The sequence below is a fragment of the Oncorhynchus mykiss genome, chromosome 7 (assembly GCF_057628025.1).
Source record: "Oncorhynchus mykiss isolate SJ-2025 chromosome 7, ASM5762802v1, whole genome shotgun sequence".
NCBI classification, from domain to species: Eukaryota; Metazoa; Chordata; class Actinopteri; order Salmoniformes; family Salmonidae; genus Oncorhynchus; species Oncorhynchus mykiss.
The window spans coordinates 47,057,046-47,075,279 of NC_143028.1; the positions used below are offsets into that span (position 1 = coordinate 47,057,046).

The 18,234-nt window shown below is 40.0% G+C and overlaps 1 protein-coding gene across 2 annotated transcripts in view; it reads right to left on the bottom strand.

Moving 5' to 3' along the window:
- camk1b (calcium/calmodulin dependent protein kinase Ib) overlaps nucleotides 1-17,926 on the bottom strand; it is a 70,017-nt gene extending 52,091 nt beyond the window's left edge. The window contains exons 1-3 of one of the 2 annotated variants that reach the window (XM_090239495.1): nucleotides 17,808-17,926; nucleotides 17,464-17,545; nucleotides 229-342 (exon numbers count right to left, since the gene is read on the bottom strand). In XM_090239495.1, coding sequence (XP_090095621.1) covers nucleotides 229-314 — 86 coding nt within the window. In that variant the 5' untranslated portion in view covers nucleotides 315-342; nucleotides 17,464-17,545; nucleotides 17,808-17,926. 2 annotated transcript variants of the gene reach the window in all.
- Between the last annotated feature and the right edge of the window lie 308 nt (nucleotides 17,927-18,234).

The following is an 18,234-nucleotide window of genomic DNA, read 5'->3' on the forward strand; positions in this document are numbered from 1 at the left end:
TAGAGGTACAGAAAACGCATGCAAATGTCCCTCTGTATTAATAATGCTGTAGCCTGAATCTGAATAACACTGCTAAGCGTTCCGTGTGAACTCTTTATGGTGTTTTAATGAGCAGAGAGATAGCAAAAGGCTCAGACCCATGCATGCTAGTTATACTGTATATTAACTATTACACTATATCCTCAACAACAGAATGGTCCTTTAGTGAGATATGATTTCAACACTTACGTCCCCAGGATCTCCTTGAAGTCGAAATTCTCCTTAACATCTGACGTTTTCTTCTTCCAAGAATGTCCATCGTCACCCAAAGGCATCTTTCTTTTCTGGTGGTTGGATACAATACTGGAGAAGAGGAGGGAAACTTAAATCACTCACTGTTCAACATGGGGGAAAAACTGGTCAGACAAAAACTCTTTCTGGATAGTTGTGTACCCAAATATTTGTCTAGGTATTAATTGTAATTGAAAGAATAAGGGTTCTTGTTTTTGATGATAACAGAATAGCTTCGTCATTACACACAAAAAAAATGTACAAGTCAAAGAGATAATGGATGACTAAAAATGTAACTGGACTGTACATATTTTGGCACCTTTTGATTGACACACAAATGGTTTAGACTTACCTGGAAACTAAGTCTGATAAAGTGAGCTGTCAGACACTTAAAACCATTAGAATGTCACCAAGAATGCAAAAACTTCTACAAATTGCTTCAGGTGACGAGGGTTTGCGGTCAGTCCTGTTCTTCCTTTACCTCATAATCCTGAATGAACACAATTTAAGCTTCCCTTCAACATCTCTTATTGCTATTCTTACCAGTCTGTGCACCAAAAATTAGTAACTTTTGTAACTATAGTTGACATACTCACTCGCACTCTCAGTTGCAAGTGGCTTTTTTTAACTAAGCGTGTTAAAGTGTTATGGTGTAACACTTATTATCCGACAGAATAGTTTTGCAGGTCCATAACAATGCAGACTTTTAAACGGCAGTAGATGTGGTTATGAATCAACCAATAAAACAACCAGGTCAAACATTATACAATGTGTTTTAGAGAATCCCTCCCCTAGCTGCAAGTGGGCTATTGTTATCACATTCCAAATCCCACCAGACCATTTTGACAAAAATGTTATATCAGAGCTTACTCCACTATTCTCAGATTAACTTCTCTGCTATCACCAAAACACAGACTGCCTGAAGCCTGTTCTGTTGGCACTGTCTAAGAACATTTTCACAATGTATTTTCGAGAGGTATAGATTCTCGAGACAGTACTGTTGGGCAAACTTGCAAAACGATCACGTACCGAGCGCTACCTCTGGGGATCGCGCACAATACTCGCCCGACAGTTGCCCCCCTCCGAGCAGGGCAGTGTAAACAGAGTTGTGTCATTGAGCTCAACACTCATACAGTATTAACAGTAAATGCACAGCAAAGTTTTTGAAACAGCTGAAATGTATAGAGATTTTCCTTATACAGTGCCTTCAGAAAGTATTCACAACCCTTGACTGAGATTTTGTATCACTGGCCTACACACAATACCCCATAATGTGAACAAATAAATTACAAATGAAAATCTGAAATGTTTTGAGTCAATAATTATTCAACCCCTTTGTAATGGCAAGCCTAAATAAGTTCAGGAGTAAAAATGTGCTTAAGTCACATAACAAGTTGCATGGAGTAACTCTGTGTACAATAATAGTGTTTAACATTATTTGTTTAAGACTACCTCATCTCTGTACACCACACATACAACTTTCTCTAAGGTCCCTCAGTCGAGCATCGAATTTCAAACACAGATTCAACCAAAAAGACCAGGGAGGTTTTACAAAGCCTCGCGAAAAAGTGCACCTATTGGTAGATGGGTTAAAAAAAAATGCAGACATTGAAAATCCCTTTGAGCATGGTGAAGTTATTTATTACACTTTGGATGGTGTATTAATACACCCAGTTACTATAAAGATACAGGCATCCTTCCTACCTCAGTTGCAGGAGAGGAAGGAAGGAAACCACTCAAGGATTTCCCCATTAGGCCAATGGTGACTTTCAAAAAACAGTTAAGAGTTTAATGGCTGTGAAAGGAAAAACTGATGATTGATCAACAACATTGTAGTTACTCCACAATACTAACCTTAACAACAGAGTGAAAACAGGGAAGCCTGTACAGAATACAAATATTACAAAACATGCATCCTGTTTGCAATAACGCACTTAAGTAAAACTGCAAAAAAATGTGGCAAAGAAATTCACTTTACGTCCTGAATACAAAGTTATGTTTGGGACAAATCCAACACAACACATCACTGAGTACCACTCTTCATATTTTCAAGCATGGTGGTGGCTGCATGATGTTATGTGTATGCTTGTCTCCGGCAAGGACTAGGGAGTTTTTTAAGATAAAAAGAAACTGAGCACAGGCAAAATCCTAGAGGAAAACCTAGTTCAGTCTGCTTTCCAACAGACACTGGGAGAAAAATTCACCTTTCAGCGGGACAATAACCTAAAACACAAGGCCAAATATACACTGGAGTTGCTTACCAAGACAACATTGGATGTTCCTGAGTGCCTAGTTACAATTTTAACTTGAAAATCTATGGCACGACTTGAAAATGTCTGTCTGGCAATGATCAACAACCAACTTTAAAGAGCTTGAATAATTGAAAAAATAATAATGTGTTAATGTTTTACAATCCAGGTGTGCAAAGCTCTTAGAAACGTACCCCAAAAGACTCACAGATGTAATCACTGCCAAAGGTGATTCTAACATGGATTGACTGAGGGGTGTGAATACTTGTGTAAAATATATATCTGTATTTAATTTGCAATACATTTGAAAAATTAAATAAAAACAGGTTTTCACTTTGTCATTATGTGGTATTGTGTGTAGATGGGTGAGAAAAATATATATTGAATACATTTTGAATTAAGGCTGGAACAACAAAATGTGGAATAAGTCAAGGGGTATGAATACTTTCTGAAGGCACTGTATACTTGTTTTATGTTTTTTAATTTGACATAGCAGACATAGCACCAATGACTATATATGAATGAACAAATCCATTGATCACGCAACACGATTCATTCCAATGTGAAGAATCAAGAATGCATTGGCCAAATGAAATCGGTTAAGACAGCGTCTCATGGAAACATAACATGCGCAGTTTTTGCTACTCCAGGAAGTGAAGTTGCAGGCTAGCCCAGTGCTGCCCCGTCTCATTGAGTAACTCAAATTTAAGGTTGACCGGGGTACTGCAGGCTGCCATTTGTATTTGTATTTATTATGGATCCTTATTCTCTTCCTGGGTTCCAGCTAAATTAGGGCAGTTATACAATTTTAAAAACATTACAATATATTCAGAACAGATTGCACAACACAGATTTCACAACACATTAAGTGTGTGCCCTCAGGGCCCTACTCTACTACCACATATCTACAACACAAAATCCATGTGTATGTGTGTGTGTATAGTGCGTATTGTGTGTTTGTATGCATGTGTCTGTTGCTGGCATGTCATGCCTACATTTGCTAGTCTTGCCAATTAAAAAATCATTAAAGCAGTTGGCAATATTTTTTGTGAGTAAGGAGCCATCTGATTCAATGAATGATGGAGCGGAGTTTGCCTTCTTGCCCAAAATGTCATTTAAGGTGCTCCAAAGTTTTTACTATCATTCTTTATTTCATTTATCTTTGTTTCATAGTGTAGTTTCTTCTTCTTTTTATTCAGTTTAGTCACATGATTTTTCAATTTGCGGTACATTTGCCAATCAGTTGTATAGCCAGACCTATTTACCATTTCACCCCTCTCAACCATACCATTTTTCAATTCCTCATCAATCCAGGGGATTAAACCATTTTTACAGTCAATTTCTTAATGGGTACATGGTTATCAGTAACTGGGATGAGAAATTGCATAAATGTGTCAAGTGCAGCATCTGGTTGCTTCTCATTACACACCACAGACCAACAAATATTACTTACATCAATAACATAGGAATCACTACAAAACATTGTATGACCTCTTATACAGTATATTAGGCCCAGCCTTTGGAACTTCGGTTTTCCTAGATATGGCAACTATATTGTGATCACTACATCTGATGGATTTGGATACTGCTTTCAAGCTAATTTCTGCAGCATTAGTAATGATGTGATCAATACATGTTGATGATTTCATTCATGTGCCTCAGCTAAAGCCAGAATGGGTTTTAGGTGAGGCAGATGAACCTGTAGCCATATTGATTCAACAATATTTAACATGAGATTCTTGTCACGTTCGATATAAGGATCGGACCAAGGCGCAGCATGGTATGCGTACATTCTTATTTATTTAAAGAATGAAGCACTGAACAAACTAACAAAATAACAATACATGAGGCTATACAAATGATTGCTGACATGCAACTACACATAGACAAGATCCCACAAACACAAAAGGGAAATGGCTACCTAAATATGATTCCCAATCAGAGACAACGATAAACAGCTTCCTCTGATTGGGAACCATATCAGGCCACCATAAACATGCAAATCACCTAGACCTACAAAGCCCTAGACAATACAAAACCCCTAGTCTATACAAAAACTAGCGTACCCACCCGTCTTACCCTGACCTAACCAAAATATAAAGAAAACAGAGATATCTCAGGTCAGGGCGTGACAATCCTCTCTAAGCTTTACAGAAATGTGGTTCTGAATATAGAAGGCCACACCTCCACCGTTGGCATTTCTGTATTTTCTGTAGATCTTATAACCATGTATTGCTACCACTGAATTATCTGGGCTCCTGAGTGGCGCAGCGGTCTAAGCCACTGCATCTCAGTAATAGAGGCGTCACTACAGACACCCTGGTTTGAATCCAGGCTGTATCACAACCGGCCGTGATTGGGAGTCCCATAGGACAGTGCACAATAGGCCCAGCTTCGTCTGGTTATTTTAGCACTTTTCTGGGATGCTTGATTGTTTTTATTGCTTTACTGGGAAACTTAGCAGAGGTAGACATGCTCAGGTAATTTACAGTGGATATATATTTACAGTCTACACACAATACCCAATAATGACAAAGCAACATTTACTTTTTTTATTTCAGCAAATGTATTTAAAAGAAAATAGAAATATTGCATTTACATAAATATTCAGACAGTTTACTCAGTACTTTGTAGAAGCACCTTTGTCACCGATTACAGCCTGGAGTCTTCTTGGGTATGATGCTACAAGCTTGGCACACCTGTATTTGGGGAGTTTCCCCCATTCTTCTCTGCAGATCCTCTCAAGCTCTGTCAGGTTGGATGGGGAGCGTCGCTGCACAGCTATTTTCAGGTCTCTCCAGAGATGTTCGATAGGGTTAAAGTCCAGGATCTGGCTGGGCCACCCAAGGACATTCAGAGACTTGTCCCGAAGCCACTCCTGCATTGTCTTGGCTGTGTGCTTAGGGTCGTTGTCCTGTTGAAAGGTGAACCTTCGCCCCAGTCTGAGGTCCTGAGAGCTCTGGAGCAGGTTTTCATCAAGAATATCTCTGTACTTTGTTCCGTTCATCTTTCCCTCGATTCTGATTAGTCTCCCAATCCCTGCCGCTGAAAAACATCCCAACAGCATGATGCTGCCACCACCATGCTTCACCGTAGGGATAGTGCCAGGTTTCCTCCAGACGTGATGCGTTGTCATTCAAGCAAAATAGTTCAATCTTGGTATCATCAGACCAGAGAATATTGTTTCTCACGGTCTGAGAGTCTTTAGGTGCCTTTTGGCAAACTCTAAGCGGGCATTCATGTGCCCTTTACTAAGGAGTGTGGAAAAAGTCAAGGGCTCTCAACACTGTCCGAATGCACTGTATGTTAGTGCAGGGTGAGCTGCAAACAGTGGACTTCTTGCTAGGGCACACCTCCTCAGTGCTAACAGTATAACTCTGGTTCATAGGCACATGATTACTGCATACAATAGCTAGCTGTAAGATCAGCAGAGGAATTCAGGGCAGTAAAAGGGATATCAATTAGGTTACTTGCATTGTCTTTTCCAGTGCCCCTGGGATAATGTACATCTGCTGAAGCATTATGACATCTCAGCAACACAATGGTTGGGATTAAATATATTGGGCTTGAGTCATTGATAGGTCATTGTCTCAACGCAGCCTTATAAAGAATGCTGTGAAAGAATCCAGGAACCCAAATGACTTGGGTGGATCCCATCCTCCTTATAATAGCTTTGTTTCCAGAAGGTATCAATACTGTCAATAAATGTTACACCCACAGAGCTGCAATAGTGTCATAGCCAGTTATGGAGGGCTAAAAGTCTGCTGAACTTCTCAATGCCACGATTTTGAGAGGGCAGAGGGCCAGATGTTATTATTGTTGGTGTCAAGTAGAGACCCAATCACTTCTTTAAAATCCGTCTTCAGCTGTTCTGAGCTGCCCTTCATAACGTCATTGAATCAAATCAAATGTTACTTGTCACATGCGCCGAATACAACAGTAAAAATGCATTCTTACACGCCGTTAACCAACAATGCAGTTTTAGGGAAAAAAAAGGTGTTAAGAAAATATTTACTAAAATAAACTGAAGTAAAAATAAATAAATACAATTTTAAAAAATAACAAATAATTAAGGAGCAACAATAAAATAACAATAGCGAGGCTATGTACAGAGGGTACCGGAACAGAGTCAATGAGCGGGGGCACAGGTTAATCAAGGTAAGTGAGGTAATATGTACATGTACAGTAGGTAGAGTTAAAGTGACTATGCCTGGATAATTAAACAGAGTAGCAGTAGCGTAAAAATGAGGGTAGGGGGAATATGCAAATAGTCCGGGCAGCCATTTGATTAGCTGTTCAGGAGTCTTATGGCTTGGGGGTAGAAGCTGTTAAGAAGCCTTTTGGATCTAGAATTGGCACTCCGGTACCGCTTGTCGTGTGGCTGGAGTCTTTGACAACTTTTAGGGCATTCCTCTGACCCCGCCTGGTATAGAGTTCCTGGATGGCAGGAAGCTTGGCCCCAGTGATGTACTGGGCATACGCACTACCCTCTGTAGGCCAAGCAATTTTTTGAGGATCTGAGGACCCATGGCAAATCTTTTCATGAACTATGATTTTTATTTTATTGTTTTATATATTTTATATTTAATATATATAACAAGGCAAGTCAGATACACTCAATTTCCTGATGTTGGTTTAAAATGTTTGGGAGCAGCTTATTGATGTCATGTACTCGTGCTCCTGGATAGCACAGTGTTTTTGCTCCAGGTACTGAGACATTTCTCACCATTAAACTGCCCAATACAACGTCCGGAGAAGCAAATTGAGAAATCTGCCAATTCCCACCCCTTACACAATTTGTTGAGCGTTTCACGGGCCCACAAGAAGCAGGATAGCGTATGCCCGCTGCTCCCGGCGATAGGTCCAGACCTTCCACCACAGGCAGTGCCCCGTCAGATCTAGAGAAAGCGAAAGTAGCCAAAGACCAAGCTGCTGCTGGATAACTTAATTATCCTTATAACTTCTTTTGTGTATCTTCTTTTAAATAATCAGTTAAAGGAAATATATCTGGTGTATAGGAAACAATGACATTTCTTCAACAAACAAAAATGTTTTATTGACACGAAGATTGGCCAGGAAGATCGCCATTTTTCCATTCACTATAATGGGGATCCTGCTTTCTGCTAACAATGCCTGTAGTACCACGGTCTGCCTGGATTCTCCCCAGGGTGGCACTACAGGACCGAGAGTGGTGGGTTTCCTGGGGCCAAGTTTTTCCTGATCTGGTAGGCTAACCTAATCAGGTTAAACTCGGGGTATGACATAGGAAAGAATCTGCTGTAAATATTTTTTGATATGGGCTATCATGGGACCATAAAAAAATCTTCTGAAAAAACTCCTGGGCCTAGGTAGGATGAAAACAACAATAAAGTCCTGTCAAGAAAATTAGGAATCAAATCATTCTAAACAACAGTACTTATCCCTTTTGAAAATGTTTCTGTCAATATTTTTTAGAAGCGCTGGTACAAATGTCAGCTCGCCACATGTTTGCCGGCGGCCCTGCTGTGCTGATCGCTGCAATGTGGATAGACGGAAATCGCCACACCATGCTATAAATGAAGAAACATAACCTATATGTATGATCTACTGTCTATGTACAGTGCCTTGCGAAAGTATTCGGCCCCCTTGAACTTTGCGACCTTTTGCCACATTTCAGGCTTCAAACATAAAGATATAAAACTGTATTTTTTTGTGAAGAATCAACAACAAATGGGACACAATCATGAAGTGGAACGACATTTATTGGATATTTCAAACTTTTTTAACAAATCAAAAACTGAAAAATTGGGCGTGCAAAATTATTCAGCCCCTTTACTTTCAGTGCAGCAAACTCTCTCCAGAAGTTCAGTGAGGATCTCTGAGTTATCCAATGTTGACCTAAATGACTAATGATGATAAATATAATCCACCTGTGTGTAATCAAGTCTCCGTATAAATGCACCTGCACTGTGATAGTCTCAGAGGTCCGTTTAAAGCGCAGAGAGCATCATGAAGAACAAGGAACACACCAGGCAGGTCCGAGATACTGTTGTGAAGAAGTTTAAAGCCGGATTTGGATACAAAAAGATTTCCCAAGCTTTAAACATCCCAAGGAGCACTGTGCAAGCGATAATATTGAAATGGAAGGAGTATCAGACCACTGCAAATCTACCAAGACCTGGCCGTCCCTCTAAACTTTCAGCTCATACAAGGAGAAGACTGATCAGAGATGCAGCCAAGAGGCCCATGATCACTCTGGATGAACTGCAGAGATCTACAGCTGAGGTGGGAGACTCTGTCCATAGGACAACAATCAAGTATATTGCACAAATCTGGCCTTTATGGAAGAGTGGCAAGAAGAAAGCCATTTCTTAAAGATATCCGTAAAAAGTGTCATATAAAGTTTGCCACAAGCCACCTGGGAGACACACCAAACATGTGGAAGAAGGTGCTCTGGTCAGATGAAACCAAAATTGAACTTTTTGGCAACAATGCAAAACGTTATGTTTGGCGTAAAAGCAACACAGCTGAACACACCATCCCCCACTGTCAAACATGGTGGTGGCAGCATCATGGTTTGGGCCTGCTTTTCTTCAGCAGGGACAGGGAAGATGGTTAAAATTGATGGGAAGATGGATGGAGCCAAATACAGGACCATTCTGGAAGAAAACCTGATGGAGTCTGCAAAAGACCTGAGACTGGGACGGAGATTTGTCTTCCAACAAGACAATGATCCAAAACATAAAGCAAAATCTACAATGGAATGGTTCAAAAATAAACATATCCAGGTGTTAGAATGGCCAAGTCAAAGTCCAGACCTGAATCCAATTGAGAATCTGTGGAAAGAACTGAAAACTGCTGTTCACAAATGCTCTCCATCCAACCTCACTGAGCTCGAGCTGTTTTGCAAGGAGGAATGGGAAAACATTTCAGTCTCTCGATGTGCAAAACTGATAGAGACATACCCCAAGCGACTTACAGCTGTAATCGCAGAAAAAGGTGGCGCTACAAAGTATTAACTTAAGGGGGCTGAATAATTTTGCACGCCCAATTTTTTCAGTTTTTGATTTGTTAAAAAAGTTTGAAATATCCAATAAATGTCGTTCCACTTCATGATTGTGTCCCACTTGTTGTTGATTCTTCACAAAAAAAGACAGTTTTATATCTTTATGTTTGAAGCCTGAAATGTGGCAAAAGGTCGCAAAGTTCAAGGGGGCCGAATACTTTCGCAAGGCACTGTATTTTATTTTTGGAATTGGCTTCCATATAGAACAGCTCAACATATCAACTCCTCGTGAATTTAATCCATTTTGAACTCACAAAAAGTGGAATAAATCAAGGGGTATGAATACTCTGATGGCACTATTTAACCGATTATGTAAAATGTCATCCTAATAACTCTATTCAGTGAGAATAAGCCCTGTCAGTCTGAGCATGCCATGCAGGATTATATATTACATTGTTTTGGTTTTTATCTGCCAATTCAGTAGCCTGGTATGATTACATATCAGGCTCCTGAATATGGTGGTTAAGTATTTGTCTAGTGAGTTTTTCCCCTCATCATAGTGGTCTCTGACTTGTGGTCAGACTCGCTGACGTGGAAAAAAACAAACTTAAACTTGTGCCTTTTTTCAATGCTGAATTCAATGTAATTGAGAAAATGTATTTTTTCTGCTAAAATAATTTCTTAATTTAACAGTAATTCAAGTACTAACTGTAATCATCATCATTTTTCAAAAGTATCTATAATCTGATTACAATATTGTTGCTGGTAACGTAACCGATTACAGTTAGTTTCTTGTAATCCGATTACATGTAACTGATTATATGTAATCAGTTACTCCCCAACCCTGTTGCTCGTATAAACAGGGAGTCTCACGACATGTGCTAAACCCACGTAGATGTGATGGGGTACAGAAGGTGACTGCTGCATGGCGTTATCAGTGCCACCCCATGAAACCCTTAGGAAACGTAATGTCTGCCTCTTTCTTATCATGACCAGCCCCCACCAGCAGCTAATGACAATGCTGCTAGGTGCACACGCGCACACACAGACAGACAGACAGACAGACAGAGGTTTGTTCGGAGGTGCCTTTCCTTCCTCGTCTGAAGTTGGCTTCTTGCATGTCTCCATGGAAACCCCAGAGAGGTATGCTGGTATCTGCAGAACCAAATTGCACCAGGTCTAATGGCTAATGTCAGCTGAAGTAGTGTTTATTTTAGTCACATTGGTGTCGGTGCATGGTGTCAATGCGTGGTGAACGCACACACAGAGGTGGGCACATCAACAGACACCTTAGGGCCGTGCCTTGGCCTTTAGTCACAACTCTGGCCAATGTCACAGCCAGGAAAGTCCCAGTAAAAAAATAGGTGGTTACCAGAGTTATCTGTTCTAAATTCCAACTCATGTTGGTAATGTAATTGGTCCCAACTCTATTGGTTACTTGTGAGACTATGACCAGTGATGGAATTACAGAGGAGCTGTGTGTAATTCTGCAAGTGAGGATGTGAGAGTGAGGAAGGCATCACATCCTCACTGAAAATACTTGAATATTCCCTTTAACATGACAGGATGCGATTTATAAAAGAGGAACATTGAAGAGGTTTGAATAAGGTTTATCACCATTTGTAAATGGTTAATCAACAGATATTTTTGTATACAGTACCAGTAAAACGGTTGGACACACCTACTCATCCAAGGTTTTCCCCTATTTTTACTATTTCCTAAATTGTACATTAATAGTGAAGACATACAAACTATGAAATGACACATATGGCATCATGTAGTAACCAAAAAAGTGGTAAACAAATCAAAATATATTTTATATTTGAGATTCTTCAAAGTAGCCACCCTTTGCCTTGATGACAGCTTTGCACACTCTTGGCATTCTCTCAACCAGCTTCATGAGGAGGTCACCTGGAATCCATTTCAATGAACAGATGTGACTTCCAATCAATTGTGTTGTAACAAGGTAGGGGTGGTATACAGAAGATAGCTCTATTTGGTAAAATACCAAGTCCATGTTATGGCAAGAACAACTCAAACAAACAAAGAGAAACGACAGTCCAACCGCTGTGTCTTTGTGAGATGCATAGTAGTTGAACGGATTATCTCCGCATGTGTGGTTCCCACCGTGAAGCATAGAGGAGGAGGTGTGATTGTATGGGGGTGCTTTGCTGGTGACACTGTCAGTGATTTGTTTATAATTCAAGGCACACTTAACCAGCATGGCTACCACAGAATTCTGCAGCGAAAAGCCATCCCAAATGGTTTGCGCTTAGTGGTACTATCATTTGTTTTTTCAACAGGACAATGACCCAACACAATTTCAGGCTGTGTAAGGGCTATTTGACCAAGAAGGAGAGTGATGGAGTGCTGCATCGGATGACCTGCCTCAACAATCACCCGACCTCAACCCAATTGAGATGGTTTAGGATGAGTTGGACAAGCAGTGAAGGAAAAGCAGCTAACAAGTGCTCAGCATATGTGGGAACTCCTTCAAGAATGTTGGAAAAATATTCCAGGTGAAGCTGATTGAGAGAATGCCAAGAGTGTGCAAAGCTGTCATCAAGGTAAAGGGTGGCTACTTTGAAGAATCTAAAATATAACACATATTTTGATTTGTTTAATAACATTTGTGTTATTTCATAGTTTGTCTTCACTATAATTATACAATGTAAAAAACCTTTAACAGTATAGGTTGTAACAGTATAAGTTTAAACCGACCCCTCGCCCATACCCGGGCGCAAACCAGGGACCTTCTGCACACAACAACTGACACCTACGAAGCGTCGTTACCCATCGCTCCACAAAAGCTGCGGCCCTTGCAGAGCAAGGGGAACAACTACTTCAAGGTCTCAGAGCAAGTGACGTCACTGATTGAAACGCTATTTAGCGCACACCGCTAACTAAGCTAGCCGTTTCACATCCGTTACATAGGTGTGTCCAAACTTTTGACTGGCACTGTATTTGCTTTAAATAATTTTGCCCGCCAGTGAAGGCTATATAAATGAAAGGAACAGAAATAAGAAGTAGGCATCATAGACCAGCATGCAAAGCAATCTGCTTGGGGAAGCAGTAAGAGGAAGTCTAGTCAAATGTGTGACAGAGAGAGAGCCCTGTTAGTTATTCATGTTAGTAACACAGGAAGTCTTCTGGGCCTTTCTGGTCTGGTAGCATGTCCTGCATCTTAATAGTCTAGTGCAGGGATGGGCAACTAATTTCCCCCCTAAAACATTTTTAGACACATTTTAGGAACTCAGTCAGGGTCTCAACTTACTGTTGCGAGTTAGAATACACACGGTGCAATTTCGAAATGTTGTTGTGCATCAGCAGTCTTTATGTCAGTCCAAATGTGTAGAATTGCAGGAAAATAGCTGTAAGAGAACTCATTTTTCCGCTCCGCCCCATGGCAAAATGAGTAGAATTGCATGAAATGAGTTATAAAATTGCAAAATCTTCTCTCTGCCCCCTGGCAAAATGTGTAGAATTGTAGCAAACTTGCTCTAAAACAGCAACATTTTCTCTACAACCCATGGCAAAATGTGTAGAATTGCACAAAATTAACTATAAAACTGACGTTTCTATCCGCTGTCAATAGGGACAACTAAAATGTTTTGCTGGGGGGGGCCCTCATGATGACTTCCATTTTTTTGTGGCCCCTATCCCATTCAAAGTTGCCCATCCTAGGTCTAGTGGCTTCTACGCTCTCCTCTTCTCATGTTCAGTTATTATAGATCAGAGCAGATGAAGGAAAGTAGCCATATACAGTATGATCTCTGAGTGCCGGTGTTATGTGCCCTTAATTGACACAGGTGCAGAGGTAGGGCTAGACAATGTGGCCTAAAAATCATATCTACATTATTATTTTTTTTATTCTCTAAATAAGCTTTTCTGTACAATTCAAGGTAAAATAGACTGCATTTCAAACAGTCAGCAATAATCTAATTAATTCAGGGCTCGTGTGTCACGGCCGTCGAATGAAGTAGACCAAAGCGCAGCGTGGTGAGTGTACATATTCCTTTTATTAGGATGACGCCGACAAAAACAATAAACAATACAAACACAACCGCGAAGTTTAAGGGCTATGTGTCACAGACAAAGTTAACTACCTACAAAGACATCTGAATCATATTAATGACCTAAGGCTCACATTTCTGTGTGTTATTATGTTATAATTAAGTCTATGATTTTATAGACCAGTCTGACTGAGCGATGGTAGGCACCAGCAGACTCATAAGCATTCATTCAAACAGCACATTTCTGCATTTTGCCAGCAGCTCTGCTGTTTATGACTTCAAGCCTATCAACTCTCGAGATTAGGCTGGTATAACGATGTGATGTGAAATGGCTAGCTAGTTAGCGGGGTGCGGGCTAATAGCATTTCAAACGTCACTCGCTCTGAGACTTTGAGTAGTGGGTAACGCTGCTTCGATGGTGGCTGTTGTCGTTGTGTTCCTGGTTCGAGCCCAGGTAGGGGCGAGGAGAGGGACGGAAGCTATACTGTTACACTGGCAATACTAAAGTGCCTATAAGAACATCCAATAGTCAAAGGTATATTAAATACAAATGGTATAGAGAGAAATAGTCCTATAATTCCTATAATAACTACAACCTAACACTTCTTACCTGGGAATATCACCAGCTTTCATATGTTCTCATGTTCTGAGCAAGGAACTTAAACGTTAGCTTTCTTACATGGCACATATTGCACTTTTACTTTCTTCTCCAATACTTTGTTTTTGCATTATTTAAACCAAATTGAACATGTTTCATTATTTATTTGAGGCTAAATTGATTTTATTGATGTATTATATTAAGTTAAAGTAAGTGTTCATTCAGTAATGTTGTAATTGTCATTATTACAAATAAAATAAAAAAAATTAATCTGCGATTAATCGGTATCGGCTTTTTTGGTCCTCCAATAATCGGTCGACCTCTCACACACACACACACACACACACACACACACAAAGTAGAAAGGCCCATTGGCTCATCACCCATTGGCTCATCTTCAGCGCACTCATAAGCTCTCTTGCTTAATAAGCCTTCAGTAACATGCAATGCAAACTAATTTATCTGAACCTCATCACTGAGTACAATCTATGTTTACAGATTTTCCAGCTTATTGCTCTTTATTGTATAAAGTCATCACTCCACTACTGATCCTTTCCTGATTACACACTTTACATAAATGATGTGTGTTTAGTTGCCATATCAATAAAGGCTCACTAGTGGATCAGAATGCCAAAGGACATTGGGCACAGACCAGCTCCACCACCCAGCTGTGTGTGTGTGTGTGTGTGTGTGTGTGTGTGTGTGTGCGTGTGTGTGTGTGTGTGTGTGTGTGTGTGTGTGTGTGAATCCGTGGACCAATCAGAGCAGAGGTCACATGACATTGGCCCCCAACAGAGAATAGGGACAGGTGCATGGAGGAACATTGGCAATTGAGGTTACACAAAGTAACAAAAATAAAGCAAATCTGGTGAAAAACATTACAATAAATTATAAAAATTGTAAATTATAAAAATCCTTCAAATTTTTTACGGCAATAAACATGCTATACGTTTTCACAATCAATCTGGCCTAACATAGCAACTCCAGACAAGCCTTGAGAAAATCCATGGTGTATCCCCAGTCGCTTTTATCCACTTTAGTGAAAACACCTTCATATGTTTGGTCTATTGATATAACTTTACACCCAGTGGGGGCTCCTCAGAGGAGGAAAGGGGGGACCATCCTCAGTGAATTTCATTAAAATAAAAAATGGTTTATCCTGTTCAGATTAAACTATACTAAATATATTCATGTCACCAAATAATGGATTAAAACACTGTTTTGCAATGAAGGTCTACAGTAGCCTCAACAGCACACTCTGGGGTCGCACCATGGTGTAGCCAGAGGAAGACAGAAACTAGCTGTCCTACGGCTAAACAATGGTGCTACCCCAGAGTGTGCTGTTGAGGCTACAAAACCTAGGAGGCTAATGGTTCTCACCCCCTTCCATAGACTGACAAAGTATTTTTGACGACTTCCGGAGGATGTCCTCCAATCTTTCAGAGCTCTTGCGGCATAAACTGACATATTGTCCACCCAATCAAATGATCAGAGAATCACTGAAAGAATAACCTACAGCTAGCTAGCATTGCATAAAATGTGGAGAGTAGTTGACTCAAAGAGAGAGAAAGACAATAGTTTAACAGTTTTTAACAAATTATTTATTCAAAAATGAACGAGAAGCAAGAGAGAGATAGAGAGTTAATTATATTTAGTTTTAGTTTTTTTCACTTTCACTTTCACTTACTTAGCTTGCGAATGCAGCTAGCTAGTTAATCCTACTCAAACACCCGGCTCAAACAGAGAGGGATTGTTAGCTAGCTGGAACTCTTCCAAGTCAAGGTAAGATTTAGTTGTATTAATTTATTGCCACCAGGGAATTCCAGTGTAACTACTAAACTGCTTGCTGTACACTGTACTGCATAATTGTAGCAGGTTTACTAATGCATTTAGATCTAGTAGCTATGTTGACTATGATATTAGCTAATATGGTGACAATGGTGTAGGCTGTGAGTACCGGTTAGAAGTTATGGTATGAAGGTTTTGCTTAGAATGTTTTTTAGCCTGGTCACAGACAGCTGTTATTTTTTTAATTTAACTTATATTTAACTAGGCAAGTCGGTTAACAACAAATGTGTATTTACAATGACGGCCTACCCCGGCCAAACCCTAACCCAGACAACAATGGGCCTAGTTGTATGCCGCCCTATGGGACTCCCAATCACGTCCGCTTGCACTGAAGTCCACAAGCGAAGGGAAAATGTGAGAGGAGGAGAGCGCGTAGATGTGAGAAGGAATTATACAACAAACAAAGTAATCATGATGTTTGTATGTGGCTGCTATGAAAATGAACTGTGTGTGTGGGTGATCAGGGGTGTATTCATTACGACCTATTCTGTTGAAAAACTTTTCTTACATGTAAGCAAACGAAACGGGGATAAGCATACCTTAATTTGTCCAAAATAAACTCTCGTTTGCAACTGTTTGGACTACTGATTACACCCTAAATCAGATAGATGAAGGCAAGAGAGTGCAAGGCGGTATTGAATGTGTCACTGGCTTTTACCTTGATTAATAAAATGCTTATTTTATTTTAGGCTAGGTTGTAGCAACCTCATGATGGGTATAGGTAACATTTTAGTATCATGTAGTATCCTAAACCTATCAATTTCACATTGAGGTGGGTGAATGGAATATGAATGGCAGTCATCCAATATCCTGTAATAGAAAAAAGACCATGCTCCCCCCCCCCCCCCCCAAAAAAAACTGTTTACACCCTATGACAAAAGGTCAAGAGCATGTAGGCTAGCCTAACTGATACCTCCACATTGAGAGCTGCAACATCACAGTGTCTCTGTGTTACAGTAACATCTCACTGTCCACTCACAAATATAACATTCTCCTTGTCATGATAACATCTTGATCTGAACCACAAGCTCATCAGGGACACCGGAGTCTATGACACTAAGCAAATCCCTTTCAAAATGAGCTTTTGAATTGATAAGCCGCGTTCTCCTTCCGAGCTGGCTCATGGAACGTGAGCGAGGATGTATGTGTGTGTGCATGTGTGTGTGTGTGTGTGTAATAGACTGTATAAATTATGAGCGCTCGAAGGAGAGAGAGAGAATGCAAGCAGAAGACAAAAATACCTCAAGCATTCTAGATTAGTAAGACACTAAAATGGGAAAATGGTTACAATAAGTTATAACACCTTTATGAGGACCTACACTCTAAAATGTCAATGATAACTTTGTTGGAAAATTAAACACTACTATCAATTTATACTCTTTCTATTGGTTTGCACACACTCCATCGGTGGCCTCTGATCTCTACTGAAAAATATGCTTAGTACCATAAACCAATATGCCCGCAACTCCTTAGTATTTGGGCTATATGTTAAACACTAGCCTGAATATTAATATGAATGAACGTTCCACATGATGGGGCACTGTCTGTCTCGTAGCTTGTTTCAGTCTGAGAAGTCAACCAGCTGCGAAACAATTACTTTCAATACATTATTCATTTAAACTAGTACGAAACTATAGTTATAAAAGCATTAAACTATTTAGGCTATGGTTTAACATTTCAACTAGGTTTTTTATTGTCAATCAGGCAGACCAGAAACGTAAACTATTCTCGCATTCAGGGCATTTTTCCATATAGCGACTACATCTGAATTATACATTTGAATTATGCCAGTCATTATAATAATGTCCACACAATGTTCTAATCAACATAACAGAGATTCTTACCTGTGATTTGTACGATTTCAAAGGTTGTTCCTTTCTTACTGTTTCACCAATGTTGGACTCGGGTCGCTCGCGGAAAAACTGGATTCGACACCTCCAACAGCACTCTCATGACGTCAGGGCAATGGGCGGAGGGAGTGGCAAACACAAGGGGCTCCAACATCAATGAATAACCTGTTTTTGGCACAACGGTAAGCATGCTGCTTCATTATTGTTTTGTTTTTTAACATTCTGCTTAAGGTCTTCTCTATCCAAGGCCTACGGACAGGGTAAATTGTCCCAGCCTAATCGTTTGGTCAAAGTGTTAGTAATAGGCTATCGAGATAAACAATAAAAACATAAAAGAAAGTAAAGCCTACTAAAAATCCAACAAATAATTGTGTTACAATGATGACAAGTCATACACAAGTAGGCTACTTCATTCCCTCTG